This window comes from Rhizopus delemar, genomic scaffold (genome assembly GCF_000149305.1).
Source record: "Rhizopus delemar RA 99-880 supercont3.1 genomic scaffold, whole genome shotgun sequence".
Classification (NCBI taxonomy): domain Eukaryota; kingdom Fungi; phylum Mucoromycota; class Mucoromycetes; order Mucorales; family Rhizopodaceae; genus Rhizopus; species Rhizopus delemar.
Window position 1 is genome coordinate 5,227,327 of NW_027137827.1, and position 18,563 is coordinate 5,245,889.

Genomic DNA, 18,563 nt, shown 5'->3' on the forward strand with positions numbered 1-18,563 from the left:
ACTTAACAAAAACCATACCTAATTAAGCTTGATTACATCTTTTTATTAATTTATAAAAAAGTGCATGACACAGACTTAGTAGAAGAAACCAAGAATCTTACCACCAGCGTGCTTTTGACGAGCTTCTTCGTGATCCATGATACCAGCAGAGGTGGTCAAGATAAGGTAACCGAATTGACGAGCAGGCAACAAGTTGGCGGTCCACTTTTCGAGTTCGGTAAGCTTGATGTTGAAACGGGGAGAGATAACACCACACTTGTTAAGACGACCGTTGAGTTGAATGACGATCTTACCGGAACGGTGGTCATCGATCTCCTCAAATTCACCAATGTAACCTAAATAACGTGTAGTTGAATGAGTACACAAGAAATATTGAGTTCAGCAATAAAATTTCTTTTGCAACCAATGAATAACTAATATATCCATTCTATATAAACAATGCTCAACGTAAATAGTAGTCAAGCAAACGTTATAGACTGGAATTATTCTACCGCAGATTTAAAGGTCAAAGTTTGTGAGAAAGATGAAACTTTAACTAGTTATACTACGGAATTTCCCTTTTTGGCTGCAAAAGAAACTTTCTACTTTTTTCAACTTACCGTGCTTTTGCATGACGGACAAGAACTTAATGATGACCTTGGAAGAAGGACGGATGAGAACTTGTCTCTTACCACGGCGTTCGGCGTTGTTGATGTTGTTCAAACAATCGTTCAAGACGGAGACTCTGACCATGTTATATAATCTATAAAGTTTCCAGTTAACAAGAGATAAAGCTACAATAAATTATGCATCCACAATGTGTCCAATTTTTTTGTCAAGATTCATTTAGGCTCCTTTTTGCTCTTTTTAGCTGTAGCATACCATAATTTGCTTTAATAACAAGTTATTTACGCCAAAGAGGATAGAAGTGCATTTGTTCAATGGATGGACAATCGATGGATGACTAGATGGATGGATGTATTACCTGTTGTAAAGAAGAGAGAGATCAAGCTTCCACAGGCACTGCCTGTAAACTTATTTCGAGACGTACTTACTTTAATAAGCCACACATATATTATAGCTCCGTTCACCGGATGAAATTTGTCATTTCGGGACAAAGCGCTTGCTGTGGATTATACAGATGGCTATACTTTAATGGCCGATATCATTGGTGAAGTTTGGTGAAATGAGTGCAATGAATAGCCTAACTTGATTTCATTATTAAATTAGCGATCAATGCGAGTTGACATTTTTTAAATAATTTATATTGTGTAGCTTTGCATTGTTTTATGATCGTCATGAAGAGTTACAATTATTAAGAGCATGAATATAGAATCAAGACTTTCTAGGATCTCATAGTCATATTAGTCGTTTCCAGGCTTTTGATGATTTGTATATAAAGAAATCAATACGCAAATAACTGCACACTAAATCATGATTCTCTTTATTACTCATTAAAATTTCATATTGATATATATATCCTTGATTTGACATTGACAATGTGTAACTCGGCTCCTATCCTAGACATCATCTTTAAATAATTAGCGTTAAAAGGTATAGGCGATGTGTAATCTGATAACAGCTTTCATCGGATGAGTTTCCTTTAACGGATATTCAATTGTGCAAATCTTGAACTGGGATAAACCCTGATCCGGCAAATCACAATATTAGCATATTCAGTTCGCCTAAAAGATAGCCAAAAGAAAAAAGTATATAAATACATAAAGTAAGGCTTTTTTTTTTCTTATTTTGTAAATCAAAGTTTATCTTTTTTTCTCTATATTTTTTTATTGATTATGTCTGATACTGCGGTAAACAGTATGGTCTCACACGAAAAACGTAGAGGATCAGCACATAGCAGTGCTAGTACAATACAAGACACGTATGTTGTTCAAGAACCTATACCTTTACAAGAAGTTGCATCCTACAGAGAAAGGATCCGAGAACAATTACCCCCAGGTGTTCTTGCAACTAGAACATTGTCCTTACAGCCCTATCCATCAAAAGATCTTGATCTTGAAGCTGTCGCTTCTCGTATCATGAGTCATCATTCAGAAAAACATTCTGTAATGCATTATGTTAATTGGGAGAAGGACGATCCCGAATGTCCATACAACTGGAGTACCTTTTATCGTTATGTACATACTATGTGTGTTGCTTTATTGGTAGTGTCTGCTGCGTTTGGTTCATCTGTTATCACTGGTAGATTGAACGGTGTCGTAGAAAGCTTTGGATGTTCCGAAGAAGTCGCTATCCTCCAAGTTTCTCTTATGGTTTTTGGATTTATGATTGGTCCCTTGCTTTGGTCTCCTGTTTCTGAAATTTGTGGTCGTAAGCCCGTGTACATTATTGCCCTTGGTCTTTACACAGTTTTCAATATTCCCTGTGCTGTAGCAAAAAATATTGAGACTGTACTAGTTTGCCGATTCTTTTCTGGTTTCTTTGCTTCAGTCTCTTTAACTCTTGCTGGTGGCTCTATATCTGACCTTTTCCCTACAGAAACTCGTGGTTTTGCCGTAGCTTATTTTGCTGCTGCTCCATACGCAGGTCCTGTTCTCGGCCCTCTTGTTGGTGGTTGGATATCTGTTGGTACTCAAAACTGGAGATGGTTATACTGGGTAATATATTTTAAAAAAGAAGTAAAAACTATAAAATCATTATTTCTAACAAGCATACCTTTATAGGTCAATATGATATTTGCTGGAGTCACTTGGATTATTGCCTGTATATTACCAGAAACCTACCATCCTACTCTTTTAGCTAAACGTGCCAAAAAGTTGAGGCAGGAAACTGGTGACCCTACTTACATTACTGTTGAAGAAGAAATTCCTATTCCTATCTCTGAACTTGTTCAAGCAAATCTAATTCGACCATTTGTCATGCTTTTGACTGAACCCATCTTAATTTTGATGTCACTGTACATTGCTGTTATTTATGCGTTGTTGTATGCATTCTTCTTTGCTTACCCTATCGTTTTTGGAGAGCTCTATCATATGAATGACGGTTTGATTGGTTTAACATTCATTGGTATCCTCATTGGTGCTGGCTTTGCTCTCTTGGCTACTCCTTACTTTGAAAAGCTGTACGGAAGAACGATCGAAAAAAATGGAAAAGCAACTCCCGAAGATCGTCTGGTGTGTATGATGTATGCTGCTCCCTTTGTACCTATATCGCTCTTCATATTTGCTTGGACATCTTTTTCATGGGTTCATTGGATAGCCCCAATAATTTCCGGTATTCCTTTTGGACTTGGCATGGTGCTACTTTACTACTCTGCAAATAACTACCTTATCGACTGCTTCTCTCGATATGTTACATCTGCTTTGGCAGCAAAGGTTCTTATCCGTTCCGGTTCAGGTGCAGCATTTCCTCTTTTTATTACGCAAATGTATCATAATTTGGGTAACCAATGGGCAAGCACGCTACTTGCTTTCATTTCATTAGCCATTGTGCCCATCCCATTTGCCTTTTATAGATGGGGTGCCAAAATCCGTGCAAAATCAAAGACTGCTTCATAAAATCCTCTCCTTAATTCATAGATATTTTCCATCTTGTTTTCTTTCTTTGTTCTCATCCTCATTTATTTATTACCTTATACTTTTTAATACAATTCATTAAATAATTATGTTTACTTTTTTTTTTTTTTTTTTTTTTATGAAAAGCATATAATGTACGGGTTTCAATTATGGTTGTATTTTCTTGACATACTATTAAAACGCCCCCACAGGCTAAACCAGGGGACTCCTTGCTGCCTCAAGGCGTAAGGGTATCTTTAATCTTTAATCGATATCTTCCTCCTATCTATGTATATGTATATATAAATGGCTTCGTTTAAAAAAAATATTACTTTATTTTGTTTTTATATTAAACAATGAGTTGCTATTTTGAAATGCCTTCTTTACCATCATATCATGCTAGTCATGATCAAACATCTCCTGAAACACCAAGTCTAGGAATATCTCTTGATTTACCATCATATGCAGATTATCTACCAACATATTGGCCCGGACAATCTATCAATGGCAAGCTTCGAGTCCAATTGAACACACCAGTTAAAGTGTCTCATTTACGAGTTGTTCTTTACGGAAATGTCCAGGTATATGGTACACAACGAAACACACCACTGAGCAACGGGTTATTTGACTATCAAAAGAACATACAGCTAATCAGTAAAGGATTACGTATCATTAAACGCCCAACAAATCACATAAATAGTAGTACTCTGCAGGTGCAAAACCTAGAAACAGATAATCATTGTAATAATACCAATGTAAACAATAATAATGAATCCTCACCACCAAGCAATGAAGCTACAAGACAAAGACGCTGGACATTATATTCTAAGCCGAAAGAGAAAGCAAATAAATCAAAGAAACAAAAGCAAGATGATGAAGAGAAATATGTTCAAAACTTAGTTAAACAAATAGCAGATATTGACTTTGACAAAGACACAAGCTATGGAGCCTTTGTAAATGAAGATTTTGTACATGGATTACCTAGTGAAGAAAACCAAACTTTTACTTTGGATGCAAACACTTGTCATGTTGGCTTTTCTATTATTGTTCCAATATCCAAGACATTACCGGGCACATTTGATCATAAGCACTACCCAGTTACATATCGCTTAGTGGCCATCATGAAATGCTCTGACAATAATCAAAATGAAATACTATGCTATTCCACAACCAAGGTGTGTTTAGAACCATACATTGACGTTCAATCACCTAAGTTTAGTTCGCATATTCAATCATCACCAGTCAAGGTTTTAGTTCCTGGAAGTGGTAGCATTTTTAGAGGTTTCTACAGCTGTCTTTTATCATCTTCATCAGCAATGAATTCCTTTTTTATTAAATCAATCTCAAAATCACGTGCATCATCAATCAATACTCTTCTTTGCGCTTCTCCACAACTTCGGGGCTATCTTGAACTACCAAAGCAGGCATTCGAACGCTCGGAATCAATTCCATTGAAGATCAATTTATTAAATACATGCTCTAATTTTAAGATTCATACTCTTAAAATCGAAGTTCAATTAGCACAGCAAATAATTATGACTTGCAGCTTTGGTGAAACTACAGAGCAGAAATTAATTGCAGCAAAGAAGATTTTATTCAGAAATAATGATGGACATACAGCTATTTCCTCTGGTTCCAACAGTAATTATATATCATTTGATAGTCCAAGGATGTGCTTTGATCTATCCAAATTAATGAAGGTCCCATCTGATTGTGTGTATTCTATACCATCTGTATCAACGCGAGACGTTTTTTATTTGACTCATGACATCAATGTAAGGTTGGAAATAGAAGGTGCTCTAGTTACAAAAACCAATCACGATACACCCAAAGTTGATATGACCGAAGTTGTCTATTCTCCTAGTCAAGAAAGCGCATCCACACTTTCAGAAAGCTATATAGGAAGAAAACAAGGCCAGAAAGCTCGCAAGATATACCGTATGGAATTAAATTCTTTACCAATTGTCATTGGATGTTCCGGATATGAAAATAAAGTTGATGTATAATAAAGCATAAGGACCCTTGCTGCATTTTGCCGGTCAAAGTATATATGTATTAGTGGAGTTTTTTAACAATTGATTATAATAAAGTAAGTTTTTAAAGGCATGTCAACAATCTTTATCTCCTTTCTGTGCTTCTACGAATTCAACTCATTTACAATTCTAAGTTTTACAAATAATTGAATTGTATTTATAATCTGAAATTAATGTTGCATTGCTTTATATAAAACACAGAAATAAAGTACTTTCAAGAATTGTAGTCAATGATGTCTAGAAATTTTGAAATTTTTTAGATTTATGTGCCTTCCTTTTGTAAAGCAAATGAAAAGAAGTACTTTCTTCAGGTATTCTACTTGCAAATGAGAAAGCAGCTTTTCAAGTATTTCAAGCTTTATTTTGAAATGCTCAAGTTACAAGAAAAAGCAGTCATTAAATCGGCGTCTTAATCAAAGCCACGAGTATCTGGGCTGGTCGAACTTTATTACCCCTTACATCTATTTTTCATTTTCAATTGCATCGAAATGTCAACAGTTGCAGCTAGAGCATTACCCAGAACAAACAATGGTGCAGGCGCATTTGTTCTCCAGTGCCGTAAAATGGTCTTCAACTATTGTGAAAAGTGGGGAAGTAACAAGGGCATGGTGTAAGAATATTTTTTTCATTTAAAAAGTTTTAAAATTCACATCAAAATTATAGTGATTACATTAAAAAAGATCTGACCAAATTCGCAGCAGAGAATCCTCAAATTGAAATCGTTGTTCAACCCAGACCTGCTCACCATCCTATTGTGCGTGGCTATTACTGTAAATGATTGTTTTATTCTAGTAGTTGTTCCACTAAAACTAAATCTCCTTTTTGCATAGTGAATGGTCGAGATAAAGTTATTTGTACACGCAATTTGACACCTGCAGAGATCAATAAAAAAGTACAGCTTCTTAGAGATTCCAGCGGTGAAAAAATGAGAAATTTAACTAAAAAGCCAGTGATTTCTACAACTGAAAGTGTTCGTGGCATTTGGTCACCATTTAATTCCAACCCCCATACTATTTAAAATAAATAAACATAACACCCATCTTTTTTGCTCTTATACAGTAGACTGTCAATGTCAACCTTAGAAAGTAAAAATGCAAAAATTGCCTTTACTGTCAGCGAAAATTGTACTAGCTGTCTATCTAAGCTATTCTTTTACATCAATTTGCACAATCTTTTAGAATACTGCCATCATGTTAGCGAAAGATGGCTATTTATGCGAAAAAATATTTTGAGGTAAAAAAAAATAAAAATAAAGGGCGTTATTGCTTTAGCTTACCAGAATAATGATATTTGCGGTAATAGCTGGCTGCTATGAATAATAGAGTTTCAATGGCAGACATAATCTGTTTTATCTTATTTACAATTGGATTTATATTTGTCAACAGTTCTTATACTTCTTATATACTTTTATTCTATTGTTCTGTTGTTCAGTTGACTGCAGGGTTTGCTGAAATTGAATTAATAAACTTGCTAGTGTCTTAACAAAATCATGTGACTGATCAATTGGCATGGGTATTTATGATTGTAATATAAATAAGGATATACTCAATTTTTGAAGATTGTATGAAATAAAAGCTTACGATATATTATATTTACATGTTTACACAGCCAACTGTTTCTCTTTTCCTTTTCTAGATCGGAAAAAAAGGAGTTTTAGTATACATTGCACACATAGGAATCGTTAATTGCAATGTGACAACAAATATATTGAACGATTAGGATTATTAATATCTTCTACTAATTAAGGATTAAAGAAAAGCATGCCACTTTTTTTTGTAATCTGGACTGAAAAAAATGTTTTTCTTTACTGTGTTGGTGTAACAAAATGGTAAAGACAAAAATCTATTGCTAGGATAGTATATTTGAAACTATAATCTGTTTCTGACAGGCTACTTGCTGTTCATTATGTGCTTTGTGTAATTCAAGTCATGATAGTATATGAGTTTGTGAGATTGCCAAAAAGAGTACATTCAGGGTACTTGTCATACAGTTTTACCTTGGATAATTTTTTTTGATATTACCAAGGAAAAAAATCATTAGATTGTGAAAGAGGGGGAGATCAATTGCTTGTATTAGTAGAAATAGTATATAAAAATCCATTATCTCGTGTAAATGCGACAAGTAAATCATAGATAATGAAGATAATAATACTTACTCCATGAGGCGTGTCTAAAAGAAAAAGAACAAGATAATAAAACAAAGTTTTACTATATTTACCTGATTATCTATGGACTTATCCATTGTCACTATATTGTTTTCATGATGATTAGGTATGGAATCATCAAGTAAAATGTCAGGTTAAATCATGGTTTTGTTTATAAATCGTAAAGACATCATATTTTATTAATAAACGTATGGTGTCATTGCCAGAGTCGGGTATGTAACTGAAATTTTCTTTTGTATTAATTTTACTTAGCATATATAAGCCTCATTTCTAATGCTAACCTCTACATTAGACCCTATAATCTATACATAAAAGCACCAATGTACTTATACCATATTTAAATTTCTACATATCCATTTATTGTTTATTGTAAGGGCAATTTCAAAACAATGAGGTTATCTTCATAACATTTAGCTACATAGTTAGCTGAGTCCTTGCTATTTATTAAAAATGTAAACTCGTTAATAAAACATTTTTGGAAAAGTTTGGATACATTAGTCTAATGGCGCTAGTTTCAGACAAAATTTCATCAAATAACAAGTTTCTGTGATAATTTATGAGCCTTGATCAATCACTTTAACTTAAAATATCATTATATTCGCTTTTCTTGTTTTAAAAATACATGATTTAGTAGCGTAGTTTTCTGTATTGCTTTTTTAAACCTTAGATTAAAAGGGTAAACATAGTCTTTTTTTTGTAGACTTTGGTCCACCTACAATGGCATTTACCATATTAAACAAAATAAACATCGTGTTTGGTTTTATAGTGCGGCTGTGCACTACACAAAAGACGTCTTACTATAGTTAAGGAGCAAAAGTCTTGTGATCAGTAAAGGTTGGTTATATTGTTATTGTTAAGTCAGTAAGTTTTATTAAAAATTAGAAACTTGCTTTATTATTCCATTAAAGTGCTCAAGTCACTACAATTCATAGAAAAAAATAACCAAAATGAAAGACTGGATCATATACTGAGGTCAGGCTCCCGTTTTAAATCAAAACTTAAGAAATGCTTACAATCAAACTTAATAACTTCATCTCTAAATATTGTAAAAACCTTTAGTACCATTAAAACGCTTTGTATAGAATTTCTTTTAATGTGCTACTATAATTTGACAACGATGTCACTTGGCTTCAGTTTCAGTTTCTCGCTATTGACTTTTTGGTTAGCATGATCATCGGAATCACAAAATATTATAGCGCGGGATTCTTAAGGTGCGTTGTACACAACAGAGTATAACAAACCAAATATTTTAGTAACAATTGAACAGATTATGTAACCAAGTGTAAAAATATACAGCTATAAGTGTGCTTTTATATAGTTACTTACCTCTTTTGTCATACGAAAATTCCCATTAGTTGTGTTTCGGTAGAAATATTTGAATTATTCCAAGTAACGTAGAAAAAAAGAATATTAGACTCATATTTATCGTGGCAATTATGTTTCTCATAGAAAGAAATAGATCGAGTTATATGGATACACAAATTTGAAACATACTGGCGATCGATGATTTTCGATTTTTAAAAAAAAGAGAAATTGAGATTAGTTTAAGAATAAGAATCACGTTAAACCCATTTGAATGAAATAATAAACTAGATACTTTAAAAAGGAAGAGAAAAAGCAAGTTATGTCGTATTCAATTCGCAAGGCTTGCAGTTTCTCGTTTCCTTTTAAAGACAAAGTGCTTTGTGTAACATGTCAACTTTGTTCTCCATGACAAACATTCAAGGATTAAACTTCAAACTCTATTTATATTATACTTGTCCTTTCCGTTTTTTCTTTTATCCATTGAAGAAATTTACACCAACCACAATGTAAAGCAGCATATTTTATTTTAGGTGTTTTTATCAAAAAGATACCAAATGAGCACTCATAAATTTTGTTTCGCTTTCTTAGTTGGGCATGTGTTAAATGATCCGCGCAATGCCGTACAATGGTGATACCTGCTTTTCAATTTCGGCGTAAAGCAGAATAAGGCAAATATCTTTGTGATTCCACAAAGTCCTCTCTTGCCCACGCATCTGGTTTTTTTTGTGCTCTCTTCTGTTCTTTACTCTTCTTTTTATTTATTATTACTAAAGAAATAATTTTATTTTCCTTCTTCTTTCCTTATTTTCTTTCAGCTTGCTGTTGTATATAGACCGCTAATTCGGAATGGGAACAAGCGCACAGCTCATTGGCAATCTCGTTCATCGAGTTGCAATTCGAGTGGGTTTTTTTTTTTTTTTTTTTTTTTTTGTTAACTACCTTTACTAATGAATTAAAAGTTACCATACAAAAGTGGGCAACCAATAGAGCTTGTTGAACAAGACCCTATTGTTAAACAAACAGGTCGGTTGTTTCATGCGACAATTCAAAAAAGACTAACAATTCTTTTTTAACAGTTGCAGCGCTCATTGAAGTATCAAAATATAGACTACCTACAGTAGCAAACACCCTATGCTATGTATTAGAAGGCGTGTCAAAGGTTCATATTTTATTCATTCTATACTTAAACAGCACGTTAACATTGGTTGAACAAAATTAGACACATCAAATATATGAAAAAAATGTCCCAATAGCCACCATGCAATCAAAGCTATTTGTACTTCGTTTATTATCCGCATGTATGCAACACCATCGACATTACTATTGTGAACAAGAAAGAAGAAAACGTCCAGAGATACCATCGAATGAGCTTATTCTACACTTACCCCCATTAGATGCATCTTTGGTTACATTTGTGCTTGTATTAATGAGTCGATATATCACACAATATCATCTTATAGAAGAAAGCAATTCTGAAAGTACACCACAGCAAATATATGACTATGACAATACAAAATACAGCTATGAGCAGATAAAACTCAGTTTAATTACAGAAATTTACAAAGCTTCGGCCAAAATATTACATTATGTTAGCTCAAGTAACTGGAACGAATGTTACGCAAAGATAAAGCATGCTGTTCTTAGTCTAGGTTCAATCAAAAAAATATTGGATGATATTCCTCCTGAAATCCGAATGCTCGAGTGCATTTGTTTAAATAAGGAAAGGTTGCAACTTGTGTTCAAAGGTAAGACAAGACAAAATAACAGTAAAATTATTCGTCTGTTTAAATTAACACTCTCCTTTATACATGTAAAGAGTTAAATCCCTATTATTTACATATGAGACAGCAAGGAAGGTTACTGTTTTCAAGGCTGATCAGAAAAGCAATTTGGAGATGGATAGAGAGTTATCCAAATGAGTTTGCTCAAGTGTTTACAACGGCACCTTTGTTAGATTCCGAACAACTGTTCGACATGTGTAACTCAATAGCAGACAGCTCTAAAAACAGATCAGTCCTTTGGCCACTACAAACCATTCTTCTTGTTCTTTCACCCGAGTCTCTAATGCAGGCCTTTAATGGTCAATCCTCTAATCGACGTGCTAGTTTTCTGGGCTTGCTTAAAAAATCGCTTAAGGATGCAAAAAATATTGATCTGATATCCGTCTGTTATGTTGATATTTGTAAGGCAGCAACATATGTTCCACCCGAGACAGAGTCTATCTTGCGAATAATAGCTGCTGATGTTGAGAAAGACTTGAGAGATAAAGTATGGGATTTCACACAACTAATTAATATAGAATCAACAGTGAGCACACTTGGGTATACAATTGATCAGCAAACTCTAGTAGCCGACTTCTTACTGTCACGCATTAGACTCGATAAGAGTAACACAATCAAAGCACTTGTTCCATCTTGTATAGATTTAAACTCTCCAATTACTGCAAAATTAGCACTTGTAAAGTCTTGTCTTGCGATTTTACTAGAAGAAAACCATTTGCCTTGGAACCCTACACTGGAATCACTCTATGATGGTCTTTGTGCACCACTTCGAACGCTGATGCTGCAAACAATCCAAATAGAAATGGACTCCAAAAAGAAAGAAGACAACATCACTAATCATACAAGCAGAGTAGAATTACTTGTAGATATGTTTCGATTATATAGAATAGATCCGCTCTTTGCCCTTCTTGGGGAAGGGAATCGAGTTGAACAAAATGGCTTACTGATGAATGGACTAGCTGTTTCGTTAGTTCATCCGGTTCAAGTTATTCGTCAGGCTGCTGCTGAATTGCTGATCAAGCTTCACCGACTAGAATATGTTTCACACTGGACACCAGACCCAAATAACATGCATGACTTTTGGAAAGTGTCTTCTCCTACAATAGCCGTTATATCTCAGCGAATATTAGATACAAGTTTAAATGAGGAAATGCAAAAATTTCTACTTGATACCACCATCAAGTTGTTAAAAACAAGAAGTGTTTTTTTGAAACATAAACAGGTAAGACAATTGTGTAATAATTAATGTATTTCAACTCATCTTTTATGTTTTGTAGATTTTATTTACCTCGGAATCGTGCAACACCAGGGAAAGGCTACAAGCTCATGTTTCGCTTGAAATTGCTTTGCTGATCTCCTCGTGTTCTGCTCATAAATCAGTATGTGATGAAGCATCAGCTTGTATTGCGGCATTATGTCAAGAATCTAAAATCATTGATGTTTGGGATGAAGGACTTAATAATCTGTCTATCGCATCCAATTTAGAAGCTTATGAGAGCTTTTCAGCAGAAAACTACCAATTTGTTGGACGAAAAGCACAGCAAAAACGGTTTCGCAAATGCCTACAGACCTTATTTCACCATACACCTAGTTGTTTCGCGGCATGGGAAGAGGTCTGGATGCGATGGGAAATGCTCACACCATTTGTGAATAGAGTGCAAGAAGACAATGAAGAAAACATAAATGAAGGTACAATACTAAAATTATATGGTTAGGATTACTCGTATAAGACAGAAGCTCAGATTGTTTTTCTTATTAGGCGTAAATGGAAGCAACAAAAAGTTCCCACTGGTTGGAAAGAATGACAAAGCAAAAAATAACATAATTCCTGTGACACCCGTCTCTAGCAAATCTCAGCAAAGTCAAGATAACTACGAAGAACGATCGGTAGAGTGGCATAATTTCACTGGATTTTTAGCTGCTCTAGGTGGTTGTTGCTTGACACGAGAGAGAGAATTAGATGAAGTTGTCAGCCTTTCATCAGACAATTCAAAGCGAACAAATAACCAGCCATTAGTTATGATAGAAGGATTCATTGCCAAAATGACGAAGATGTTAGTCTCAAATAACGTCTACGTTCGTGAGGGTATTAAAGATATATTAGGTAATGATCTATCTCCTGCTCTCCTTGCAATCCTATTTCGTCATTTAGAGCACCAAATGAACAAATGCTTTGATTTTAACGGAAAGGCGATTCGTAATCCACAAAATAAGCTTTTTGTTGAACAATCCATTCTTGTGTTGAGGCTTATCTTGGATCGTTTGGGAAATCCCAGTGATTGCTTACTGAATATAGATTTTAGCACACTGATGCGTCAGTTCATAAACTATCTTGATGGTGTACCTAATACGGTTATTACATTACGTATCAAGATCAAAATGTGTATGCTTGTTGAAGTTCTTATGCAAAAAAAGGAACGTATCATTATCCAAGACGGCATTGCGTTACGTAACAGAATATTGGAAATTCTTGTTGAATGGACTAGTGACGTTGCTCTGGTAAGCGCTTTGAATATATTACAATATATATATATAAAGTATATTAATATGTTATTTAGCTTCGGAAACCTCTGGAAGGAGGACCACAAGTAGAAAGACTTCAGCACGATTTAGATCTTGCATGTCTTAAAACTATCGTCAAAGTACTACATGAGCTCCCACTTCAACTGCTGGACAGTGTTAGGGTTCACGATTGTACAATGGCCAAAAACAGATTATTCTTGAAATACTTCAATTTTTTTAGAACAATTTTAGACAGATATAAACGCACTGAGCGAAATATCGCAGCTAATAGATCAACAGTAGACAGTAGAGATTCTATAAGCAATTCAACAGCTGATTCTTGTCAATATGTTTCACAAATGAAAGAGCTCACGATTTTGGCCATGTCTCATTTATTGAGTGCTAATGTAGAAATAGGACTTAAATATTCACTGTCTATGGGTTATGACGATGATGAAAAGACGCGTACTTCTTTTATGCAGGTTTTAAAAAATATCCTTGAACATGGTACTGGATTTGAGATGTTGTCCGAAAGTGCAACGACCGACAGATATGAAAAATTGATTGATGTAACTCTTTATATGTTATTTTTTTTAAAAAAAACTTTAACATCTCTTTATCTAGTTGCTAGTAAAAGTTGATATGGAAGTAGTAATGGCTTTATGTGATGCTTGTCCAGCTTCTGATAGCTCAGGCTTAGCTGAAGTGCTTTTAATTTGCTTCGAATCTCGTAATAAAATCACTCCACTACTTAAAGCCATAGTGGATAGAGAAGTTGCACAAACAAGTAACCAAATGAACAGGATAGGGATAAATAACTAATTCAATTTTTTTTATAAAGACCAAGAGGCCACTTTATTTAGAGGAACAACTATAGCAACGCGTATACTATCCATTTATGCCAGATTTACTTGTATTAATTACATCTGCAATACGCTTTCACCTGCAATGGAATACATAAATTCTTTGCCCGATGACCAATTAACCTGGGAGCTCGATCCACAAAAGATAAAGCCTACTGAAAATCTTTCAAAAAATATACAAAATGTCATACATGTTACTGAAACACTTCTGAAAACAATCTTGTCTTCTGTGAATGATATTCCTGTGTAAGAAGCAAAACAAGCAAACATGATTTCTTCATTTTCTAATTTATGTTTATAGCCGTTTTCGTCAAGAACTCGAAATAATTTGTAAATCTGTAGGCTCGCGTTTTCCAGAATCTAAATATACTGCTGTTGGTAGCTTTGTGTTCTTAAGACTGTTTGGTCCGGCCATTGTATCACCAGAGAACGCAAGGTTTGTAAAAAAGGCAATTCCAAAAAGTACAAATGTTCGCAAAATTTTGCTTCAAGCAACAAGAATCATACAGAACTTAGCCAGTAATGTCATCTTTGGTGCCACGGAAACACACTTGATTAAGCTGAATGATTTCTTAACAACAAATGTCTACCGTGTGATGTCATTTTTAAGAGAAGCTTCTACTATACCCACCGACTATGAAGAACCTACAGGCAGTTTATTAATGGATCAAGCAGGATATCTTCGTCTCCACAAGTACCTCTCAGAAAACATAGAGCGTATGTCTAAAGAGCTGACAGGTAGACATCTGGCAAATGGTTCAAATACTCAAAGCGTACTTCATTTTCAAAAGGCTCTTGATAGCTTTTCCGCCATCTTGGCTCAATTGGGAAGACCTTCAGAAATACCTAACATGGGCTTACTGTTTGCACGAAATTATACTGTGGTTGTTAACAATCCGTATTTTACCGAGTTTATACGAAGAAATACACACCGAGATTTATCTCCTATTAGTACAACAAATGTGTTCTATTTGGGTGGAAAATCAAAGGAAGGAAAGCCAGTGTTCTATATGTTCATGAGAGCAATAGATAACGAGGATATGGATTTTGAACTGTTTATTTATTATTTACTTAGGGTAAGAAGGTTAAAGCAACCAACTTAATGATTCTAAATGTACTTTTTAAATAGGTAGTGGAGCCTTATTTAAATGACTCGTTTGAGCTTTTATTCGATTGTACAGGGTTTACTCTTTCTAATGCTATACCTATTCCTTGGTTATCTCAATTGTTTCAAATGATTATTATGGGGGCGAAAGATCATCTTACAGCTTTTCACATACTTAATCCAAACATTCAGTTTCAGCAGCATTTCAATAAATTGCCTAATGCCATTAAAGATAGAATTACCAAAAAAACTCATTTGTATTCAAGTTTGGCTGAACTCTCTCAAAATATATCGCTTTCAGAGATGCGGTTATCAAAAACAACAAGTGAAGTAACATATATTCATGACAAAAGTTAATAACTAGTAATTGACCTTTTTCATACAGTGGATTTGGAAAGAAATAGCAATGTAGTAATACAGTCTGTAATGAGGTTTGATAAAACAAATAGTTCCATACCAGTCACTATGAAGATTAGCTCGGAAGAAGTACAGCTTATTACAGTAAATTCATAACTAGCTGCCTTGTTGGAAAATATAAGACACTGATTCGTTTTATTCAATAGGTGAAAAAACAGAAATTAATTGATGGCCTCTACACTGTTTTTAGGGATGTTTACCATATATCTGAATGTGAAGAGATAGCAGCCTTGCCATCTACAAGATCAGAAAGCGGAAAGAAGCTATTGATCAAGTATGATAAAGGAAAGTCTACTGTAGTGTTATCGTCTCCTCATCGAGATATCATAATTTCCGTAAGTGAATATGTTAAAATAATAAGGCTATAGAAACAACTAAAGCAATGCTTCAATTAGCATCTTAATAGTAATAAGCAGCAATATGAAGCATCCAAGCCTAGTAACATGAATGAACGCACAATCCGACCTAATGATGTCCCAGGACGATTGCTGAATATGGCATTTTTAAATATGGGGAGCACTGATCACAGCCTCCGCTTGGCTGCTTATAACCTGTTGTATTCTTTGAGTCATTCATTTAAGTTTAATATCGGTAATCAGTTATTGAATGCGAGAGGTAAGACATAAAGCCGCGCATACGGCTTTTGTTTCATTGATAGTTAACATAGTATAATTGCTAGACTTATGTATACCATCCAATAGTACCAGCTTTATAGTATCTACAAGTAAGAGATTAGCACAGACTGAGTCGCACTTGACTTTGGAATTTTTGGATGAAGCTCTAGTTGGATTATCAAAGTCATCAGAACTCATGCAAGAGCTGTGCTTAGACTATATAATACCTTGGCTTCAAAATATAGGAAGATTGATGGGACGTAAACTTGAGGACCATAGCTTGAGCGTGGCAAAAACACAGGAGATTATCATGCGATTAATTGATCTGATGATAAAAGACACGAGGGTATGTATACATGAAAATATATTTATCCATTATAACATGTCTAAGTGGTTCATACCGTTTATTTTTAGCTCTATAAACAAATTCAAGCTAAAGTTTGGAAAACACTAGCAGAAGTCAATGAGATTATTGATATGGTGCTTGATTGTTTTATACAGTATTCTGTTGAAAAAGGGGCTGGATCTATTCAAGCAGAGATGGTTACAGATGCTTTGGTAACTATGTCCAGCATGCCAATTCGAAGTAAAGTGATCAGCAGAATGAGACGACTCATAGAAGGTACATCTAGGCAGCCATGTAGACAGCTAGTTGATCACCCATCTTGGAAGGAAATTGCGGTTATTCTTCGGTTTATATTAATGCTTTCATTCAACAACGAAGAGCCCATGATATCCCATGTACCAGAAATATATCATATTGTGTCCATTCTGGTCGTGACTGGCCCTACCTTCATTCGATCCTCCGTACATGAACTTGTTGTAAATACTATTCACAATCTTTGTACAATGAATACCACACTACCCGAAGAAAACATGAAAAAACTCCAGTATGTTTTGAATGATGTTTGTGATAGCAAAAATCGCGTTCTTTTTGGTCTTACAAAGCAAACAGCCAATGCATTTACTATAACAAAAGAAACAACAACAGACTTCGCTGACTCTATTAATCTCCCATCTTTACAAAACATCGTTAGGCTCTTATTGAGTACCTTGACCTATGGCGCAGCTACTTCTGAAATTGCAAATATGTGGAGAGCCAGATGGATGAGTTTGGTTACCAGTACTGCATTTTATTTTAATCCAGCTATTCAACCAAGAGCCTTTGTTACGTTAGGTTGCCTTTCTCAAGATGAGGTGGATGATGATCTCTTGTATCAAATGCTGGTCGCTCTTAAAGGTGCATTGTCCATCTTTATCGAAACAGAGCCCAACTTGATTATAAGTATCACAATGTGTTTAACCAACATCATCGACAATCTCCCTGCAGATTCTCGTTATGTTCTGCATCTTTTTTGGTTGGCAATTGGTCTTATTCAGATAGGCCATCCTTCTATCTTTCAAACTGCTGTAGGGTTTCTGCACTCTGTGCTTCGTGCGCTTGATTCAAGGAAAATGTTTGAAAATAGATCAATCGAAAAAGTATTACTGGAAGCTAGGAGTGGTTTAGAAATGTTTGCACTTGATATAGATAATGCATGCGGTGTAAACTTTAATGATTATTTTTCCTTTGCTGTTGCTGTTATTCTATTGAAGGGCTTGAAACAATGTGAATCAAAGGATACTGTTTATCAATGTCTTTGTGCATTTCTTGAGATAGACTCCAGGCAATCTATTGAAAGTGGATTTATAGAAGCACGCACATTAGGATACTTGGCTGGCTTACTTCCTTTTGCGTCAAAAGATAATTCCTTGGATAAACTACTGAAACTAGCTGGGTTTAAGGAGATAGATATGGAAAATATTGATTTGGGATTGTCAAATGCTGGTCTCTTTGACTTTTTAGAAATTCCCGACAACAATACAGCTCTGCTCTTGGTCTCAATGTTAGTTACATTACTGAACGCTTCAGAAACTGAATCAGACAGACTTTTCTTGTACAACTTGCTTGCAGATGCTGCTACCTCTGTTCAAGAAGCCTTCGTCTTAGTGTAAGATATACTATAATAAGAAGGATATGATTCTAACATCTCACTCTGAATGATATATAGCTATGAGACCTTACTCCCTAAAATGAATCAAATAGTGCTCAATAGTAAAAATAGCGAAGTGATTGATGCAGTAAAGAACATATTATTGACTACATGTTCTGGACAAGCATTTCTTCCTGATACAAAACAGAAATACACACAGCAATCAGGACTTGAAAATCTAAGATTCCTTGCTCTAGCTGACCCTACATTTGGTGCTGTAAAAACAAATATAATTGCAAACGCTAAACTGGC

General features: G+C 34.8%; 5 protein-coding genes across 5 annotated transcripts; 4 read left to right on the forward strand and 1 right to left on the reverse strand.

Annotated features, from left to right (window-relative positions):
* Positions 1 to 75: 75 nt before the first annotated feature.
* On the reverse strand, positions 76 to 732 carry RO3G_02030 (40S ribosomal protein S22-A; the record flags this gene model as incomplete). The annotated part of the gene is made up of 2 exons (XM_067656621.1): positions 76 to 335; positions 600 to 732. The coding sequence occupies 2 exons, from the start codon at positions 730 to 732 to the stop codon at positions 76 to 78; spliced, it is 393 nt and encodes a 130-aa protein (XP_067512722.1).
* A 1,067-nt stretch (positions 733 to 1,799) lies between these two features.
* On the forward strand, positions 1,800 to 3,497 carry RO3G_02031 (uncharacterized protein; the record flags this gene model as incomplete). Its single annotated transcript, XM_067656622.1, has 2 exons — positions 1,800 to 2,597; positions 2,664 to 3,497. 2 exons carry the CDS (start codon positions 1,800 to 1,802, stop codon positions 3,495 to 3,497), a joined length of 1,632 nt encoding a protein of 543 aa, XP_067512723.1.
* A 371-nt stretch (positions 3,498 to 3,868) lies between these two features.
* On the forward strand, positions 3,869 to 5,500 carry RO3G_02032 (uncharacterized protein; the record flags this gene model as incomplete). The annotated part of the gene is made up of 1 exon (XM_067656623.1): positions 3,869 to 5,500. One exon carries the CDS (start codon positions 3,869 to 3,871, stop codon positions 5,498 to 5,500), a length of 1,632 nt encoding a protein of 543 aa, XP_067512724.1.
* A 515-nt stretch (positions 5,501 to 6,015) lies between these two features.
* RO3G_02033 (uncharacterized protein) lies at positions 6,016 to 6,305 on the forward strand (the record flags this gene model as incomplete). The annotated part of the gene is made up of 2 exons (XM_067656624.1): positions 6,016 to 6,137; positions 6,191 to 6,305. The coding sequence occupies 2 exons, from the start codon at positions 6,016 to 6,018 to the stop codon at positions 6,303 to 6,305; spliced, it is 237 nt and encodes a 78-aa protein (XP_067512725.1).
* A 4,530-nt stretch (positions 6,306 to 10,835) lies between these two features.
* On the forward strand, positions 10,836 to 18,273 carry RO3G_02034 (uncharacterized protein; the record flags this gene model as incomplete). Its single annotated transcript, XM_067656625.1, has 11 exons — positions 10,836 to 11,913; positions 12,657 to 13,276; positions 13,336 to 13,848; positions 13,904 to 14,066; positions 14,121 to 14,388; positions 14,444 to 15,218; positions 15,272 to 15,577; positions 15,811 to 15,999; positions 16,060 to 16,279; positions 16,380 to 16,624; positions 16,693 to 18,273. The coding sequence occupies 11 exons, from the start codon at positions 10,836 to 10,838 to the stop codon at positions 18,271 to 18,273; spliced, it is 5,958 nt and encodes a 1,985-aa protein (XP_067512726.1).
* Positions 18,274 to 18,563: the final 290 nt, after the last annotated feature.